The sequence below is a fragment of the Pithys albifrons genome, chromosome 1, assembly GCF_047495875.1.
Source record: "Pithys albifrons albifrons isolate INPA30051 chromosome 1, PitAlb_v1, whole genome shotgun sequence".
Taxonomy (NCBI): domain Eukaryota; kingdom Metazoa; phylum Chordata; class Aves; order Passeriformes; family Thamnophilidae; genus Pithys; species Pithys albifrons.
In genome coordinates this window covers 93,622,467-93,644,020 of record NC_092458.1, presented here as the reverse complement: position 1 = coordinate 93,644,020, position 21,554 = coordinate 93,622,467, and the positions used below count along the sequence as shown (strand labels likewise).

The window sequence follows — 21,554 nt, the reverse complement described above, 5'->3', positions numbered from 1 at the left end:
GTTTTGCTTTGTTTGTGTGAGCAGCTTTTGCTTTACTTATTAAACTGTCTTTATCTCAACCCACGGGTTTTCTCACTTTTCTCTTCTGATCCTCTCCCCAGTCCCACAGGGGGGAAGTGAGCCAGTGGCTGTGCGGGGCTTAGTTGACAGCTGGGTTTAAACCACAACAAATTGATAAAACACTTTGCTGACTTAGAAAATTCAGTTTTGATTTATTCATTCCCTTCAATGCAGTAATCAAAGCTGCATGGAGGAGAATGCTCACACAAGGTACACTCTGTTCTTCAGATTTTAATTGCTGTTTGGCAGCAGTCATTTGCCTTTCCAGCCCTCTGTGGTTTGAGAAAATGGAGTACATGGTGGGTATTAAACTCAACCTTAGGCCAGTCTTTCTAGAGCTCATACTGAAAAGCGGGGTGTGCACATACGTTTTTTGTTTATCTGTACCCATACCTCTTCTTTTCTTTCATCACGCCCACCTCCTACAGACACTCACACTCCCAGAGGGGAGTGCAAACAGGGTCAGAAATTGTCTTTTGGTGACTCAGAAAAATTCAGTGAAGTTCAAGAAAAAGGAAAGAAAGTAATAGATCGGGCACTATGAAATCTACAGAAATGAAGAAGATTAAAATTAGGAAGGACAACCTGAGGTTGCTAAGATAGAGTCTGAGCCTCTGTAAGTAATAGAAATTACACATTAAGTATAGAAAAATACAGTCCAAGCTATCTACTTTGCTATTTTTACCCTCAAATGAAGGATCCTAACAATCCTGCCACTGACAAATTTGTCCTCTGCAAACATGTAGCTAGGTAAAATCATAGTCCCAGCTGCTGCCATGTTTCTGTAAAAAGAACATCACTCTGCCTTTGCTGCATGGCAGACTTATCAGTAGCAGATACCATGCAAGGCCTGGAAGAGATAACAGAAATATTATCAGTAGGGACTGCGAGACTCTTTCTTGTGAAAGCCTTTTCTTTTTTTTTCAGCAAGCTCTCCAGAAACCCACATGAGGTGTGAAAGGCCTGGAAACTGCTTCAGCCACTTCTCCTGTTTCCATTTCAGCTATCCAAAGAGAAGTGATTAAAATGCTGCAGTGTGCTCTGCATCTTACTAAGAAAAACTCAATGCTCTCACATGGCAATATTTATTCTGCATTCAAAAATACTGTTTTAGTGCCAGAGCCAAAATATTCTACTGCACTCACTGCTCCTACACATGCTCCTGTATCTAAGGACAGGACACACAAGTTAGATTATTTTTGCATGGTAACTGCAGAGCATTAAACTTTTCCAATACTCATATGGCAAATTCACAGTGAATTCTCCAGCATAGAAAGCATCATAGAGTTCACCAAATGCTTTAGGTCTTTCGCTTGCTTTCATTAACAAGCCTTTTCTACTTTCCATCCTCACTGAATTCAGCAGAACAAGATTCACGGCAGCACAAACCTCCCTTTGTGAGTAGTTTTAATCTAATGTGTTACTGCATGAGCAGAAGGCCCTGCAATATGGCCAGGGGTCCTGTTTTCACCCTGTTGTCAGGATGTTAACCTCCTGCAGGTGACTGTGGTGGGCAGACAGGAGCAAGGACAAGGTAAAGTTGTCATGATAAGATTCATCAAATCTCATGTATCTTTTTATCCTTAATTTTTTCACCTCTCTCTTCTTATTCTGAAACTAACAAGTATTCCCATGGAAAGGACATGACCCACTCACTCTTCATGGAACCAAACTGCAGAAACACTAAATGTGTATGAAGGACAATGTATCTGCACTAGTTTGCATGTACTGTGCCAATACACTACCTGCTCTTGCAGTCTCATACTCCCAAAAAACAGGCACAGGAATGACCAAGGGTACAATGAAGCACACACAGCTTTCACCTCTGCTATCTGCATTGCTTACCTTCATTAACAGCATGAGGCTTAATAATGCAACAAGTACAGTTTGTGAATGTAGCACTGCTGGCTGGTCCACGACCTCCACTGGAGGGAAAGAACAACTCCAGCTCCTGAAAACAATTGTAATTGAAAACATTTTATATTGATCTAGCTGCACACAAGCTTTTGTCACAAGAAACAATACGTGAAGTATCCATAATCACAGAAGATAAACCTTAAGTATTGATTTTTTTTGCTACAAATACTTCTTCCCTATAATATCTCAAATGCACCTTTTCCTCTTTGGCACCACTGCCACAATCATAAAAACATGACTGGAATATTTTTTGCTATGTCTTCCTTTGCACTTCTGCAATGCAATCTGTTTACCCTCAGAGCATTCAAAATGCTGCTGCCACAATCACAGGTGTTCCCTGTTTGCCAAATTCTCTCTTTCCTCACTATCTTTTCAAATACACTCCCATATACACGTATTTTGTCTTCCCTTTTTTTTCAAATCATCTTTTCCACTATATAAGCAAAAATAAAACTACTATCCATTTCTAAGTATGTTTTGTTTCCATATAAAAATCTGACCTCCTTTCTGTTTCTTTACATTTTTCCCTTTCCTCTTAAACAACTAAACTTTGTCTACAATTGCTGACTCATTCCTCATTCCTTATTGACCTTATCACTTTTTTTTAACCTTACTGAATTGAAGCTGATGAACTCAATTGCTTTGATTTCTGGAATAAGTCAAAAAAACCTTTTTGCCTCTGACCACTTTCTTTCTTCTCATCATCACTATTCAGTTACCATATAGCTTGGGCCTTAATCCATACTGGGGTGAGCTTGATGGCCAGGTTTCTTTCCTCTGTGATATTTTTGCACTGTTCACTGCCAGCTTCACATTTTTCTCAAATAATTGAGTCATGTTACACAATCTGCACATTAACAAATGTGTAAAACACAGATTCCATTTCAGACCTATTGGTCAAATTCAGGAAGAGAATTGAAAAATTTGCATTTAAGGGGAAAAATACACGCAGGAAATACTACTACCAAATCTATCTTTTTCCTATATAACAGTAGCAGTGGCAAAGGCCATTTCATGGAATAGTCTCATTTAATTTACTAGTTCAACTCAAATAAAACAGACTTACATATCTCCCAGTCTTTAACGCACGCCACTTCAACAATTTCTGTAATCCTTACTCAAACAATTATACAATTTAAACTAATGGATCTTTCCATAGAAAGATAAATGGCTTTTGTTTTCCTGCTAGCAAATAATCCACATTTTAAGTGGGCATATCTGAGACAAAAGGGTCCATTTCCTACATTCTTCTACTGATAAGATGCTGCATGCCTCAAAGACCGTGTCCCACTCTGTTAACTTCTGTTTACTCTAAAAGTAGCAACCAGGTAAAGGCAGCAAAATATGTATAATACTTAACACTTAGTTTTATACATTAAAATTCATAATAGGAAATTAGCTCAATAACGTTGAAGGACTGGCATAATGGAATGCCAAGTTATAATCATGTAGAGCCTTAAAAAAAAAAATTCTTTTCCTTTCCCTTTATTCCTGATCTAAGGAAATTACAAAATTTGGCCTGCAGAGAGACAGTAGCTTAGAGTATATCAGAGACTTACTTTTTTTTGTTACTTCTCCCCCAAAAGAACAATGCAGCCTTCCACTCTAACTGTTCCACTTACAATGTGTTCATTACATGTGGTTGAGACTTCAGTTTTCTGTCAGAAGAGTTCATTTAGGTCCCTTTATCTTTTATTTCTTTCTTTTCAGCAAAGCTTCTGCAAGGCACAGCCAACTAGCTTCCATAGCAACTGCTATACAACCATACAATGCTGTGCCTACTAAATTAAAATAGGCATGGGGCATTAAATTCACAATTTTGGTTGATTTATTGAGGATTGGTATCAGTAACACAACAAAGATGCACACACCTACAGACGTTCAGCAAAACCCACTGTCATCAAAATGCTGCAAATGAACAGGGCCTTTCAAAAATAATGAAATGCAAAAAGAACAACAAACGTAAACCAAAGCACATACTTTTGCTTCTAATCAAGATTTTGTGTTAACAGCTACTCTTTCCTACACTCTTGGTTCAGAAGGTGGCACAGGGACCAAAGAGAAACTATCACCCTTATATTTAAACACATCAACTATTAAACCAGAACTTCAAAGACATTTCTGACTATAATTTTCCTTCATCAGAAAAGATCAATTTTATCCAAACTTTTTCTGACTCTGTAACATCTTCATCAAGTCTGCCGGCAAAGAAAGTACTTCAGATCTAGCTCATGATTTCTTGCCAAAACCAGAGGCAATGGAAAAGGATCCAGCAGCTTAGGCATGTGCAGATCAGCAAGATGAGTGCTTGACCAGCAGAAAACCACCCATGCTTTGCAGTCAGCCTGCTCCACCACACAGCCAAATGCCAACCAGAGGAAGAGGCTGACCAACCCTGCCCTTACCACCAGGATATGATCTCTGTCTACATTTTTGACTATACGGTACTTGGCAGTTTATTAGGTATTCTGAGGCAGGTCTCTCTCCAGCTGCTACTGCAGCTGTTCCAAGTTAAAAAGAAGAAAGACTAGGATGAAGGAAGCAACAACTGGTATATTTTCCCCACTGGTCTACAGCTAAGATATACCAACCAACCAACCATGAGATAACCTTTACTCTTGCCACCATTTATCAGCATATCTACCCCACAACAACACACACAAATAGTCCCTCTAATTCTACAGAACTGCTGGCAATACCTATCACCCAGTCCCAGGGATTTTTCTAATCACTAAGGAAAGACAGATTTCAAACAAAGCAAAACAGAACAAAACTCCTCAAAGTCATGTTCAGTACATTACCTCTCAAAGCACAAAGCACTACAAAGTGGTCTGTTTCATATTTTTTCATTCTGAACAGTAACAGCAAAGTAGGCTGCACACAGAGGACTAGTGAGGACTGTGGAGGAGAATAGATAAGCAAAACATAGGAGGACACAAAAGGATTTAATTGTTTAATTCCTTCCTTTTTATGACCAGCGTTGGTAGGCTATAGGTAGATTACGCAGACTATGCAATTAACTCATTGTTTGTGATGTACAGAAGACATTAACAATGACCAGACATGGTCTCCTGATCAAAGTGTCCAAGATTCCCTTTGTGACAGAGATAAACAAGATTTCTCTTTTCAGTCAGTTTATTTTTCCATGCTAAAAAGGATCCATGAAGAATATGTAAACTAGTTCTGAACTTGTGTGGAAAAAAATGAAATTCCTGACCCAGTTGTTGAAAGATAAAATAAACCTCAGTCGAGAAAGTAAAAAACTTACTTTAGCAGCTGAAGCAACTGAATCTGGGCCATGAGCTGCATTTCCTAGGCCACCATGTCCAAAGTTGTCTCTGATGCTGTCCAGTGTATCAGCCTCAGCCGCTGAAGGGTTTGTTGGCCCCACTATTGCTTGCCATTTACTAACTGCATCATCTCCTAAGATCTCCATAGCGAGAACGGGACCACTCGTTATATACTGGAGCAGCTCTCTGCAAAATGGAAACAGCACGTGGTGATCCATGCTACAAATTAAAACCAACAAAACCATGATCCAGTGGAGATGCTTGGAACTCAACTTGGCATGACCTTGAGCAACCTGATCTAACTTTGAAGTTGACTCTGCTTTGAGGAGGAGGTTAGACTAGGTCACTTGCAGACCTTCCCTTATTATGGTTGTAGAAAAAGAACTACATAACACAAACTCACTCAAGCTACTTTGTAGTATGTTAGATTTCAAAAGAATTTGTAAAGGATTGGTAATGGTGTCCTGGCAACAGTGAAAGAGAGCCCCTGCTAACCACTTGTCTGACAGGAATGATTGTTAAGCATGTCTCCTCTGCACAGCAGGAAAGACTCGCACACATGACCTGTGTGTGTACCTCACTGACAGAACTTCAGCACTGCTTTCAGGATGGATTTCTCCACTGCCCTGTGGATCTATCCCATGGATTTTGCCCACCAAAGTCCAAAGTGGAACAAAAGGGAAAGACTTGCAAAGAAGTTTGCATGGGAGAGAGGACTTAATCACAAAGTGAGTTATTACATCCCAATAAGCAGAAGTCAACTGATTTTAATGGGATGAAATCAAGAAGAGATTGTCAGGAGCAGCCTGCCACCTGTCCTGAGCTCCTCACTCACATAGAAAACAACCACCCAAAAATGTGACTTAAACTTTCTATTTAAAAACTAAACAAAACACCACAACTATAATTTTCGATGTCTTTACAAGACATGCATCCCAAGAGGCCTGGCTTTTCACTGTGTAGTCTAGACAGAACCAAGAAAGGAGAATATTGATTTGATGCTTTTTGCACTACTTTGTGAAAAAAAGGAAAAAGCTTTACACAATTATAATTGTGTATGCTTCTCCAACCACTTTCTGCCTAATGATCATTTATGCCATGATCATGGGGCAAAAAGAGAAATCTTACTAGTACTTTGCTAAAGGAACAATATTAAAACTATGAAAAGTTACACAGAGAAACTACACGGCTGCCAGCTGTTGGTCAGAGACTGCTTGTCTAGTATATAGTTAAATAGCTTACACATACATACGCCCAAGAAAAAAGCAATTTCTACAAAAATTTCTACAATTTCTGCTTACTGTGAAGACTAATTCTCTAATATGAAAACTATCATTTTCCAAACAAGTAGAATTGTTATTTTTCTCTACTATTCATTAGACTTACATTGATTAGTGAACTTGCAAACTAAATCTGAATTTAAAGACAAGTAAAACAACATTAAATATAAGTAAGCTGTGGATTTCACAATTCACTGCCTTGAATATCTTTGTTTCTATTTGATTTGTAATGCTTTAGAACAATTTATTTTTAATTTATAGAAAAATCCTGTACAGAAGAAGTAGCCAACAAGACTGGGAGACAGGCACATCACAGTGGACAAAGGCTACAGCTCCTCAGACAATTACCATTAGTTTAGATAGACATCTGTGAAATAACACTGCAGGCAAAATTCTTGCTTATTTATCAACATATTCAAGTAGGTATACTCAGCAAAGAAAAGGCAATTCTAAATCATCTGTCCTCTAACCTCCAACATGATCAAACATAGCCTGGAGCCATGTCTCTGTGAAGGGCTTGAGTTTGGACCTACAGTGAATCAGCTGCTGTTGCAGGAAAGCTGCTGGTGATGCTAAATTCTTAAGCCTTTCATGGCTGAATCCAGGTTTTTTGACCAAGTCAGTGCAAACTCAGGCATCAACATGGTTGAAAAACACAAGGCACCCTCTTCCTAAAAGAGGTAGCCTGCCAAATCCAGAGGAGGGAAAGAAAGGAAAGCTGGCACTTTCAGGGGGAGCAGAACTGACACAATTCCTGGGTAATAAGCGTCAGTCTGGTCACTTATGAAAAGATTAAGATTTTTCACATTAGGTGGAGCAGGCTAGCATCATGGAAGTATTTTGTCCAAGGCTAGCAGTACAATTGGAACTTTCAGTCCATGATTTGGGGTACTTGCTACTAAATAGGTTCTTATAGCTAAGTGTTCCCCCTAATTCTCACTATCTGCAAGCTCCATCCTGATCCTGAAGATGTTCCTTCCCTTGGCTTTGAAGTTTCACCTTGCTAGGAGCATTTTCACTTCTGAGAGACAAAAGACATTCCCCTGATATCATCAGGCTGTAAAGAGTGTGAGCTAAAACCCTGAAGAGCTGAAATAAGGATCTGTCCCTGAAGGAAGATGAAAAGGGTGCATACTTTGCAAAGGGCTCCACTCAGCTAAGACAAGCTCTGATTTTCCCATGGTCCTGAGGTACCAAATACGGTAAATGAATCCTGTGGTTTTAATAAATAAGCTTAACACATGCCAAGCTGAAATCGATATACCTACTGATAAAAAGGTTTTGCTCGATGGTCTACGTAGAAATCAGCTGCTTCTTTTCTGGAAAAGTAAAAAGACATATATATATATATATATATACATATGCATAGATAGATTAGATAGATAGATAGATAGATAGATAGATAGATAGATAGATAGATATAAAAAACACCACCTGAAAACCACAAACTATTAGTCATATGTCTTCCTAATCTGAGCAACTTGTTGGGTGTTCATGCCCAGTAACAGAAACTACATCTGATTTTCTGTCATATTTTGTGTGACTACAGGTATAGCTGGTAACTCCTTATGCTCCTGCTTTGGGAAGCCCATTTCAGCTCACTGATGGTCTCCACATTCTCAGGTTGAGAAACAAATGCAGCAAGTGACCTTCTTGCCAAGCCATTTACTGTTGTTTTCGTCTTTAGGGATATTGATTAATGAAGTTTGATTTTAAGGCATAAATAAGCAATTTATCTGCTTCACTGGAACACTTCCTCATCAAGGCTAGTGTTTGATTACACTGGTGCACAACAAAACATTGCATAACCTGGTTTCTATTCAGTATCCTCAAATCTTACAAGTCCTATAAGGCAGCTCAATGTCTTCCATATTAAGAATTGATTTCTCACACACTTTCACACTTAAAAACTTGATTTGGTCCTGCACATCCCCTCAGGGAACACAGCAGTGACTACACACTGCTTTCTTTCAAAGCAATGAGGTTTCTGCAATGAGGGGTCTCTTGACGTTGCCAGGCAAATAAAGGCTACCAGACACACACAGTATGACTTTACCACAGCTGTTACTTTGCCTTTACTCACACTGGGAGGAAAAACAAGACCATTTTCAGACAGGGTGATGGCCCTTTCCAAGCTCTGTATTGCCACAGCCATGCTGTGAGCAGCACTGGGCTCAGCTACCCAACTACACACGTTTTGGGTCCCTCCACAGTGCATGCCACCATCCATCCTCTGATGGGCATTCTGTTTCGTGGCTTTTCCCCCCACCACCCCCTGCAACCAGCCAACCTACTCTCTTCCCTGTCTTCTTCTCCAGCTGCTTCTCATGTTTAACTCTTGCTTACTGAACTGCTTTTGCTGCATGGCAACAGCTAGAAAAATCCATCTAAATCCAACTTAAACCTGCTACTTTGCAGCTTCAAAATTCCAGTTCGGAATACAGGTTCAGTCATGCCTTGCTCCAAATGCTGGTGTATACCAGTTTCTGAAGCTGGAATTTGTGAAGGACAAGCTCTTCAGGAGGACTGACAGGTGAAAGCAAGCAATATAATATTGCTGGCCTCTACTCTGAGTGCAAAGATCATAATCATAGCAGTGCTGTAGGGTGACTAAAAGATTCCAAACTGTAAAATTGGTTTTACCTGCAGAAAAAGTCTTCATGATTTTGCTCACTTTGAGCAGCTCTCTTTACTGAAAGAAATTGCTTGTATATTTTTCAATAACAGATTCCAAATATCAACAAAGGCATGGTTCTGTCATCTGAAATTGAACTTTTGATGTCTCTCTCACATTTACAGTTCAGACTTACACCAAATATTGCCAGAGGAAAGAAATAACATCAAGAAGAACATAAGAAGAATTTCAGTTTTTTAACATTTATCAGTTTGAACAAGCATATCTTTCTCCAGCTTTTTTATCAAAATGACATGATTAACTCCTGGGTTGTTGCTTTCAGTTCAGTGTAAGTATGAGCCATTCAAAGGATTTTCATTAACCATATAGCTTTCCTTCCATTTCCCAAGGCAGAAACGTGATGCAAAAAATTATGCTAGACACAGCAACCCTTGCAATCACAAGCTTCTTACCTACACTCTGCAAAAGTTTTGCCTACAATTCATTATTTGACCAAAAAATCCTCTTCTGAAATTAATTCATTAAATCATTTTTGAAAGCAAATATGAAAAAGGTATGCAAACAGAATTAAGTATTATCATTTCTGAATGCAAAGAAGTATTTGAGGGATACATTTCTGAAGCAAAGTGAGCTCTACCACTCAGTGAAGAAATCCAATTGAAATAAACATAAAAGTGCAGTTGTGCCGTGTAACTTAGTTCCTTTTCAATTTCATTATTAATTCTATGTTTTTAAAGAACGGAAAACAGTGTTCACATGGGCATAACAGATTGAACTGACATATGATTAAATGAAGAGACTGGAAAAGCAAGTGCCTGCCCACACTTTCATATCTTGGCTACAACTTTTACAGAAGGCATGAATCCAATTAACAGTGACTGACAGACAAATGTTGTTAATAATGCCTTTAAAGAAAGCAGTAGATGATAATGCTGATTTGAACAAGTATGCCTGCAGAAATGTAAGGGTAGAAGACTTTGGCAAAGCCATGGTTCTATCATCTTAAAATGGCACAGTCCCACGAGTATGCAGAGAAACCACAAAATACTCAAGGCACTATTTAAGTACAGTCAGTATCACAGCACAAGCTTGTGCTTATTAATAATTATTTGCAATTATACAGCCAGAAACTTTTACATATCAATAGGCAATAAAAGTTCAAATCTCAGTTTCTTCCCTTGAGTGAGTCAACATGAAAGCATGTGACTTGGCTCAACACTTCATCTTCTCAGACAGACACTGAAATAAAGCACCACACAAAACAACACATCAGGATAAAGTATTTCAGCTGCAGCAGAAGACCACCAAAAAAGCTGGTTTGAAAGACATTGTGAATTGTAAATCAGCATTAGAAACCTGATTGAACTTGTGAATTAGAATTGTTTGATGGAGGATCTGGGATTAGTATCATCAAACGTTGCAGCAGGTGAATGCAGAGACAAGGAGGAAGTCATATAGTTGTCTTATTAATATTTCAGAGAGCCAGAAAGGTCCTGAGGTAAAGGAAAATTGTTCCTGATCTCACATATAAACCACAAGAACATATGAACATGGAATTATGTAAAACAGAGCTTTTTTTTTTTCCCCAAAAACACACTGTATATGAAGACAGCTTTAGCAAAGCAGTAATGGAGAAATAGTGCAGCAATTTTGGAAAAGTCTTCTAAGGTAAAACGATTGTGTTCTCTTTCCTCTGCAGCATACCTCCTTTTAAATCTTGTGGCTTGATACAGAGAACAGCGAAGGCTTGGGGATTAGGAAGACACATGAATAAAATCTATCCAACTCTGCAACAACATCAGAAGATCACTTGCTTTCCCTGGGACTTCCAGTCATCAAAAAGCATGAATATGAGAGCACAAATTAACACAACAGATTTACTGAGGGCAGATAAACAAAATACTTTGAAGACAACACTGTTATAATCTGCAACACAGCCTGTATGAGGAAGCCACGAGGCGAGGACATACAGATATGTCAGTAGTAAACACTGATGAATCGCTAAAGCTGTGATAGCCACCTTGGATTTATACAGAGACATGAGATACTTCAACACCCATACTCATTTGCAAAGCCCTTTTTGATATTTAGCTTAAATCTCTACACACTTTCAGAAACCTACAGGATTATGAAACTGATGAGTCTTACCTCTATTACTCACTGGAATGAATCTTATGTGTGGAACAACACAGAACAGCTTTAGAGAACGTTCTTAACTGCAAAAATATTTAGACACCATAGAACTAACTTGAAAAATTCCTTACCTTGAAAGCAGCATCATTTTGGCCTTAGTTATTGTCAATCCTGAATTAGTAATGATATCAATTAATTCTCCAATCTTGCGTATTCCATCAGGTTTAATCAAAGCCAATGTTCTGGGGGGAAAAAAGTAAAAGTAGAGAGATATAGCCAACACTACTTTCCTTAGAACATTTGGTGTGCATGTTGGGTTTATATTCAGGGAAAAACCCATCACATCAAAGAAAGAAATTCTGTCACAGTTACATATCTCAGTTGCAGTGTCTCATCAAGTTCCATGCTGTGCTTGAGTGCCTGTGCAACACATTATTCTGATAAGAATGAGCTTTGCACATTATAATTTCCTTGGCTTTCTAACCCAAGTCAGCTCACAGTGTTCCACCAGCAGTCAATATTTACTGACTTCTTCCCCTGTCAGAGCAACTAATTTGACCACTTCTTCCTCAGCTAGTGGATGTCTCTACCACTCCTCTCTCACAGCTCTGGGTTAGAACACATCTGACTCTTGTTAATCTCTCCCTGCTCAGTTCCCTTTTTTCCTAACATTAATCATCATATATATAAAACTGAGATTGTTAAAATTCCCTGTTTAAAAATATTAAACATGTGCCTCTTCCATAAAACTCAAAGTTAAATGACTTATTATTATTTTTAAAACATTTGTAGTCCTCAGTGAGAAGATCCTATTGTGCTTCATACAGTACAAAAACTCTATGGCGTACAATGTGCAAGCCAAATAGCTGACACTGTTAATAGACACAATAAAGGGATGGCAGAGGAGGTATTACATCTCTTATACTGACTGACAGCTACATTCTAAGGGACATCAATCCAAAAATCTCTACGCTCTCCCCCACATCTCTGTTTCCAAGTACATCTTGTCTTCTGGGTAATTATCTTCTTAAACTGTACATCCCCAAGGCCAGGACTGTTTTATTAGTGCACTTTGCATAGCACCAAGTACACCATCAGCACTAAACGTATTATTAATCAAAAATAACAAGCACAAAAAGTAGGCCTGTAAAATTGCATTTTCTATTTGCATTCATCCTGTGGTGAGTCAGCTTCAAATGTGCTCAGCTTACAAACCAACAGATTTAGTCAACCCTGTATCTCAGAAACTCCATGTCTCTGACAATCCTAAAGACATTTTCCATCCTTTACACTGTTTCTAATAAAGAAGGGCATGCATGACAGATTTTTTTATTGCAGTAGTTACCTAAATGAAAGATAAATAATTGCAAATTTCCTATTTTATATACCAGCATAGCATGGATAACATCCTCTGCTCAGGTTACAGGAGATGGATGAACCTCCACTACCTTTACTCTGAACCTTAAGTGACCCCAGACTGACAGATGCTTTGGCAAGAGACAGACTATTTCACAGCAAATGCAAACCAAGGGAAGTGCTAGGACCAGGAAATACAATGAAGAAGATTGGAATGTATGGGACATTTCACCTAAAACTAAAGGAGAGACACAGATGGCCTTCAGAGCTCAGAAACAAACAGGCATCATGAAGTTCATATACACCGACCACCTTAGGCCCAGATTCCTTTGGGAAGTATGACACAAAAAGACAGATTGACTAAGGGTGTGGCCTGAAGCTGCATGAAAGAAGTCAACCAAGACTATGCCTCAGCCCACTGTAGTGCAAACCAAAGTTGGTTTAGCCCTATCTTTAAATCAGAAAAGTCTGACCTCTGACCAACATTCAACACAGCACACTCCATGCACCCCACAGCCTGCCCCGCTCTTCCCCAGGGATTTCACAGCTCCACCTCATTTTGTGATAGTACTTATCACATGACAGGGTGTGCCATGTGATGGAGGCCCATGAGGGGCAGCAGCTGCCTGCCTGACCGATGGCACGTACCCACTCAGTCACACAATGCACGACCTCCATCCTGCCATAGGAGGTGTGCAACGCTGTCATTTCCCATGAACAACAAGGATCTAACCACTGGAATAAGATCTCTAGTGGCATTTGCATTTCCTTGAGGAACGCTTTTTTGAATCTGTGTTATTACACAGGCTATTTGAAACAGACTGCTAATGCTAGAAATAAATTGTCCCTTACTTTTCTACTTTCAAGCTTTCTAGTAATACTGTAATTCCAACAAATAAGTAAAGAATCACTGCATTATAAAGCAATTTACCTAGAAGACATTAACATAAACTGCAGTGAGCAACTCTTATAACATTTGTCTTTAACAGCGATATATAAACTTTAACATTTCAGCACGAGCTTCTCAGAGGTATGCAGGATACAAACAGTACAGCTCAGATTGCTGAAGACTGTTTCTGAGATTGGATTTTCAGTCATGTGCCCTATTTTTAGTTTTAATTAGGAATATGTTTCTTGTGGTTTGACAGGATGCAGTCTGCAAAGTAGATTTTGAACCAGTTTTATGTCTAGGAACAAAGGAGAAAGAATGAAGATTAAGCTAATTTGCTTACATTTTCAGAGGTACTGTCCAACAGTACTTCAATGAGTACTGAAACAACACAAGATGAGAACTGATCAAAGGAACAATGCACAGAGCACGCCGTGACTATGCTTTTGAGATCTACTTATTTCTAATAATAGGACTGCTGCATGTACAGTAGCTTATGTCTTGCAGGGGAAGAAACACTGATTATGTCAATGACTAGAAGCCTAAGAATAACACATCCCAATCAAAACAGAAAACAAGTATTTCTGCTTGAGACACAGAGTTACTAACACCATTTTCAAAGCAGTGATACTGACTCTAAGTATAGACTACTTAGACAGGACACACTAGTCAGACAAATGTTTACCTCTGGTTACAACGACACAGGATCATAAGCGAAAGGTTACAGAAACAGAAATCCCTGTCCCATGCTAGTGATTCCTTATGGGGCACAATGTAAGTAAGCACATGCTCACATAACCATTTTAGTCACCATTTGTGACTGTTTCCTTATGACACACTGGGAAGAAAAGGAGGTACAGAAGCTGAAACTTCATAGAACCATCTTAGCAATTCTTGCCTAATTCTAGAAAGGCCCTGTGCAAATCAAGCCTTTTTCTACACACCTGTTTTGTACCTCATGTACCTAGGGCCACAGTCATTTGTTTCACTGACAAAAGGTCCCTAATTCAAAACATTCAGATTTCTTTTCATATACATTTCTCAGTCTCCTTCAAAGGCCTCTGCTGAGCCTATCTGCACACATATTCAGTGAACAAAGAATATATTTCCAAAGTTGAACTAAACAGCTGAAATCCTGTACAGCACAACCACAAGAATGAGTCAAGGAAATATTCTGCCTCACACAACAACCTTAAAATTGTTAATAGAAATGCAACTACAGATTATTTTAGGCATTATCAAGCACTGCAGAAATCTTATTATATCTATTAATTAACAAATACTGTCAAACCTGTTAGGAACAGGCCAAAAAGACAAATAACTCATATGTAACTGTTTTGCCAAGGAAACTCTTTTAATATGACCCTGTTTGCTCAGTGAAAGGTTCTGTGAAGAAACTGGATTTTGAGGATCCCTTGTCCTGTAAGGCACCTTTCACTATGTTCCTTTGGGCTATTCTGAATATGTAACACCACTTGCATATCTATGTTATCTTTCAGCTGACATTCCTGAAATGTTTTCCAAACAGCTGACATATCATAAATGCTCTTTTTTCCTTTTGTAGAGCAGTACAAAAATTCACCCCCTCCCAAGACCACTTCATTTGACACAACTACAGTGTTGCCCTGCAGTCAGCAACTGTCTCCTACAAGAATAAATGTCATTTTATCATAAGCTGCTTTTTCTTGGTGTAACTCTATGAGCGTTGCATCAGCACCACGGCTTACGTTAGTTTAAGCAGAGCAGGAAATACACACTGATATAAAGATACAATCCACCCAAGGCTCCACTGAGGTACAACAAAAGTAGCCACATGTACAGAATCCATCCCCTGGTGTCCTCCACCTCCTTTGCTACTCTTGCACCACGCCCAACTTCAGCTCAGATAAAAAGTACCACAACTCTTTCTCCAAAGATATTATGGCAGGAATATTCACAGCACTATTCTTGTGCCGTTAAGATGTGTGTTAAAATCTGCAACTCTTCCTCCATGTGTGGTTATGTACAACTCTCCAAGAAGAGTTCCCAGTTAATGAGAGGAAGCCAGTAGGTGAATAGGCCTCACTGGAATATCATACCTAAGAAAATGTTCTGTGTTCTTTACAAAAAAATGCTGGGGTAAATTATCAAAATTTATTCATTTGCAAATTCAGAGATTACCTACACTGTAATTAACCTAGATTTAAATTTCTTGTAAATCTATTTTATTGTAATTTTATTAACTCCCTCCTGATATTTTTGGCTTTTGAACGGCTCTTAAAGTCATTTCCAAAGCAAATCTTTAAACCAAAAATATATGATCTGTCTTATGTACATCCATTATAAACAAACTTAGTTTTAACAATGAAGCCTTTAGTTTTATTGACATTCTCACTCTAAAATTTCTGTCTTCATGCACTCAGTTTAAGAGATTCGAAAAAAATTCTCAGAAAAAGCCCATCCTCCGTAGTGGGGAAAAACAACAGAGAATGTGACTGTGCCTCTAGTGTTCTCATTTACAACTGCTAACACAGATCAGACTGGTAAGGTACTAAGCTTCTACACAGATCCCCAAGAGACAGGTGGCAGCTTCACATGGTCCAGGCCTTTGAATCCCAGCAACACATCAGTTACCACATTAACTCTGCTCCAAGAGAATCCACAAATCACAAGAATCCTACTGCTATCTGTCCTGGGGGAGTAACAAAGCTGAACAGGACCACTGTTCTCCTCCTTGTCCCCTTCTCTCCCAAGAGACCAAGAGAACTCAGCAGTTGACACCATGGAGAAGGTAACACTGAGGTAACTATGGGAGTTATGGGTTTGCCCACAAGCAGGGACCACTTTGCTTCTCTCCAGCTATCAGTATATCAGATCACTTCAAACTGCGTGAAAATTTGTAGTTATATTTTCTCCCCACTGTAAGTACAGAAAACCTACCTCATTTCTAGCAAACTACTTTGAAACCGCAACCACAAAGGAAGATTTCAAAATTCCCCCTTCTTACCTCTCTTTGCGGCTGCCAAGCTTGCGAGATGTATATGGATTCCCATAGTCCACTATGGAAAGATGACGGGAAAAAACAGTAATTTTGCTGCCCACATACAAATCCTCAAGGTGCAAACTCTCATACTGGGTGCGCTTCAGAAAGGTGCGGCGGTTCTTCACATCATACTGCAGGGAAAAGATATTAAAATATACCACAGCAAGATACTTAGTTGTGGGCAAACTCAATTTTTACCTTTAGAAATTTCCATAGTACTGTGGGACTGAATTCGATCACTTAAATGATTTAATTCCTAACCCTTTGAACTTACAGGTATGCCAAGAAAGCTTAGAAGATAAAACCACAATTACAAATGTATTCCATTTAAATAGTCTCAGACTCACTGCTATCTTTAAATTTTTTGTTTAGTAATTTGCTTGCTCTAATTCAAGCTGTGATAAAAGGTTCAGGTGCCTCGTGGATGCCTCTGCCCAGTCACCCTGAGAGTTCCCCCCAGCAGATCTGTGCTGTTTCACAGACAAGGATCAAGATACACACTGGCAGGTCTCCTCTTCAGGGCATCGTTCCAGTGATACTATGCTCTATTTGACTGCATAGGAATCAGAATTAGGCACGGATAGATGGTTGCAACACTTGGCTGAGATGTTCTCACTGCCTAGAGCTGCAAGCTCAAAAGCCTGTCAAGACAATACAGCTTTATGTGTCATCAATGGTTCCAAGCAAGAAGCCAGACGTTAATGTGCAGTTTTCTGGGTGGGCTGGCAAAGCACAAAAGGCATCCTGCTGAACTGTTTCTTCACTGCACATAGATATTACAGATGCCTGCAATTTCCTGGGGAAATGAAATCCTATAAAAGAAAGACTTTTGTCCTTCTCAGGCCAAACTTCCCCTTCTGTCTCAAACTACCATCTACTGTACTCCACTGCAATGATATATCAACGAGAACAGCACTGGAAAAAGGTATAATATTCCCACAAATTTGGGGGCGGGGAGGGAAGTTTAGGAGCAAAATTACACACCATGTTTTGAAACATGTGGATACAGTCCTCTTCTGTTAGAAGGCTAGAAAATACGTAAGCATTTTGCAGAATAGCCAAAACTTTGCAGGTCAGAGAATACAAATTATTTTGATACTTCTGCTGAGGGGACGATTATAAGGAAGAATCTTTCCCTACTGAAATGTCTTTAGCTCCTCACACATGCTCTTAATAAGTGTTCACTATTCAAGTACAGTACAGCATGAAATGATAACATGCTTAAAAAGAAAAAAAATCACTTGAATTCAGCTACTTGTTTTCTCCTGGACTTTGCCAAGAACACTATTAACTGTCTTGGTCATATTCAAATTCTTCAATATCTTGACTAAAAATCTAAACATTTCCTTGGTTATTTCACTAAGGGTTCCTAGAAAGGCATCCTGAGCTGTCTCTCTCTTCTCAAAAGGGAGAAAAGGATAGGATCTACCTGTTTTAATGAATTATTCTTTAGAGTAGAATTTTGGATCTCTTTAAAAGACCTTTTTATAAAGCCAATGACAACCCACAGCAGAAGAGATAAAAGACTATTTGGACTGTTCCACTCCTGCCCATATACTTATAGAAGTAAATTACCCAAAACAAAACAGTTCTTTGCTAAGAATCTGTCCTTTTTAAAGATTCCTCCTCTCTTTTCATGAAGTCTTTCATAGAAAGAAACATTATTCAGGTTTTAAGAATTCACCATGAGAGTTACTAACTATGGAAACTCAGAGAATGGGGCACCTCTGACTAGAGATCCAGTCTGACTGTAAAAGCTGCTTGCTGTCCTTGGACAAAAATTTGTACTGTTTTCTTCTCATTTGCAAAGCAAGCTGAAAACTTCTCTCATTATTTCCACTGTCACATTTCTTTAGAGGAATCAAGACAAGACAGAAAGAAAAGGTAAGCTCAGGACTTCAGGTAAGAAAAGCCTTCAACAGCTCTGCTCCACCCTCACCTGAGGTGTGTGATAAAGGAGAGCTGCAGTCAGGGACGTGTGAAAGGAAATGAAACATCCTTCTCATGTGGGGAAAAGCTGCCTCATATTTACTACTTCTCTTCTTCTGAGACACATTAGAGGTAAGAGCAGGTTGTCAACTCCTCAGGAAGATACCAAAAGATTCAGAAGAATTAGGCAGTACCAAAGAAAAAAAAATCTCCAAATTCTGCAGAAATAAATAAAAAAAAATCCAGAAGAGAATCCTAAAGGTACCATCTGTCCAGAAACTCACCCCCAGAAGGGATCTTGAGATATTCTGTCTCTAAGGATGTTCACATGCATTTTTGCCTTTTTAACTTCTGCCCTGCATATGGGCAGTCTATGACTGTGACATACCGCACTATTTTCCCCTAAGAGAACACAAGAAAAAGGCAGAAGTCTACCAAGCCATGGGTATTGCATTAAGAAGTTTAAGAACACCTTGAAAGCTCTTGGTTTTGAGACATGTAGGTGAAATGAAAAACAATTTTGTCAGCCTACGTATCGTTGTGTAGGAAGATTATTACAGTTCCTGACTGATTAAACTGTCTTTGGGAAAGAAAAAACAAAAATCCTCACATTTTAGCAACTGTGCAGATAAAGACATCATACAAAGAACTAATTTAAAGGGACAACATTAAGATAGAATTTGTTTAAAGAGTGAAAAATGCGCTGTTGCTACACACAGGTGGGTACCATGGTTTCTGTGAGCAGTAGTTTAGGTAAGATTAGCCAAGTTCCACTAGCTTTCTTATTTCTCCATTTCATATTTACAGCGGGAAAGTTAAAATCTGATAATGAAATTACTAAGTGCAAATATCCAAATCTAGGCTATTCTTATACTCTCAGGTCTTCATTAGAAATTGGAAAAGACTAGTCCAAATCATTTGTTCATTCCTAAAAGGAAGCACAAAGCACTGGTTGGCTTATGAGGTTTATCTTTACAGTAAATATTATATTTTTATATACATGCCTGCTAATGTAAAATGCTTGTTTTTCACCTGTTATCAGTAAAAATGAGGATTAGTTGCACGAATCACAAGTTAGAAACATTTGTGCAAGCACTACTGAAAAATTTAGATCTCACTGCCTGAAACACCCTACGTTTCATTAAAGCCAAATTAAGAGCAATTTTCCATTTCCTCCACTTTGATACAACTCTTTAACATTTTACTCTTCAGACTTCTGGAATTACAGATGAAGCTTATTTCCCTGTTTGAAACTAGCTTCAGTTTAGTCTTCTCAAACAGTAGGTTGGTGTCGCTGAGTTTCAATTCTAAAACCCAAGCAGAGATTGAATGAAAACAGATTTGTGAAAATGAATCTCTCCATATCACAGCAAGCTTTAAGAAAGAAAAAAAAAATCACAAATGTAACAGCTATTCCACATGCTCCTCTGTGAAGTCATATTTTTGCTTTTTCTTTAGGTCTGGAAACAAACCAAGATACGCTTGAAACTACATTTTCTTACCTGGAAAATTAATAGGCAGTGACTTGGCATTTTGTGAACTATTTAATCAGCTGTTACAAAAGATTTTTTTTCTTTCATTCTTACCATTTCAATTGATCCATCTTTTGGATAATACAGAAGTTCATAACGTCGAAGGAGCGAAGCATTGGGGTCATACCATTCAGCAATGAAAGCGTATCTCTCATCTTGACTCTGGAAAAAGAAAAGGAACAATAATAGCTATTACAGAAAACATACATATTTTATATGTAAAAGCACACAAATAAAAAACTTTCTTCATTTGTTATGAAAAAGTAAAAAAATAAATCCCTAGTAAATGGACTTTTACACTCTGCATATTATCTTCTGCCTACCACAGCTCGTGACATCTTTTCACTTGTTAGTTATCACCTTTTAAGTATGATGGAACTTGGATCATGGCAGTTTTCAAGGAAATCTCATAATTTATTCTGATTTTATCAGTCACAAAGCCTGGAATATTGTAGAAGTTGTCGTTACACTTTTCAGCTTCATTAAAGTATTTGATTTACTCTCATTTGTTAAAAAAAAGTGTTTGCCTACAACTAAATTACAGACTTTTCACACGTTTTCTACACATCCTACAAGAAAACACTTTCCACTTCCTTAACAATCATATCTAAACTTCTCTTAACGAGGAGATAAACATATTCAAATTAAGGACCACACTAGTTTGATTCACTACTTAAATTCCTGAAATTTACATAAAGCATAAATAGCCCGACCTCATTTACAACTCATTTTGTGCCTCTCGGGAGTGTGACAAGAAAGACAGATCGCAGTAATTCTAAAAGTGTAACTACATGCGTAATTTCCCTCCGCTCCTCACCCTCCAGAGGATAAACCCCCCAGCAGCGTTAGCACAAAGCTGACACAGTGTAGACGTGCAGTTCTGATATCTCTTATTGGAATATGTTTATTAGCTATTGATGCAGTATCAGTTGTTCTATAGCTGTTAGAGGGAGCTCGATTTTAATTCGACTCACTTCATCTCAATGGGATTGCTACCCCTAAAGACAAGGCAGGGTCTTGCCACCTGCTTCCACTCTTTACATGTATCTGCACACTCTTAAACATTGTAAACATCGAGGGACCACTGGGTGGAGCCAGGCAAGCCATTTTAGTACTTCAGATTTTAGAAAACAGCAGCATTTCAGTTGTTACAATGACCACGCAATCAGCCACAGGACAGGAGTTCCTGTGGGATTCCACGGTTATTCTGGAACACTACCAGGAAAAGAATTATACTGATTTTCCTAGTGAGTGCAAACCCACAGACATTTTAAAAAATACCTAAACCCAAACAAAACCCAACAAAACAACAGCCATGATCTTGCTTCTGTTGTCAGTGCATTTTTTCTTTCAGCACCTTCAGCCTACCAGTGACTTAGTACCAAGTGCTTTTGCAGCCCTAACACAAGCAGTAGCAGGAAAGAATGAGACAATGAAGAACAAATTCAGAATTTTAGAATGTGATGCATACTTGTACCTGCTCAGTTAAAAACATCTTAGCAAGTGCCCCA

At 38.6% G+C, this 21,554-nt stretch overlaps 1 protein-coding gene across 1 annotated transcript in view; it reads right to left on the bottom strand.

Moving 5' to 3' along the window:
* The window catches only part of NME7 (NME/NM23 family member 7), a 91,515-nt gene that overhangs the window by 54,071 nt on the left and 15,890 nt on the right, over nucleotides 1-21,554 (bottom strand). Inside the window, exons 2-7 of the mRNA XM_071560949.1 lie at nucleotides 20,098-20,205; nucleotides 16,547-16,713; nucleotides 11,447-11,557; nucleotides 7,816-7,866; nucleotides 5,246-5,453; nucleotides 1,906-2,011 (exon numbers count right to left, since the gene is read on the bottom strand). Coding sequence (XP_071417050.1) covers nucleotides 1,906-2,011; nucleotides 5,246-5,453; nucleotides 7,816-7,866; nucleotides 11,447-11,557; nucleotides 16,547-16,713; nucleotides 20,098-20,205 — 751 coding nt within the window. The remainder of the gene's footprint in view (nucleotides 1-1,905; nucleotides 2,012-5,245; nucleotides 5,454-7,815; nucleotides 7,867-11,446; nucleotides 11,558-16,546; nucleotides 16,714-20,097; nucleotides 20,206-21,554) is intronic.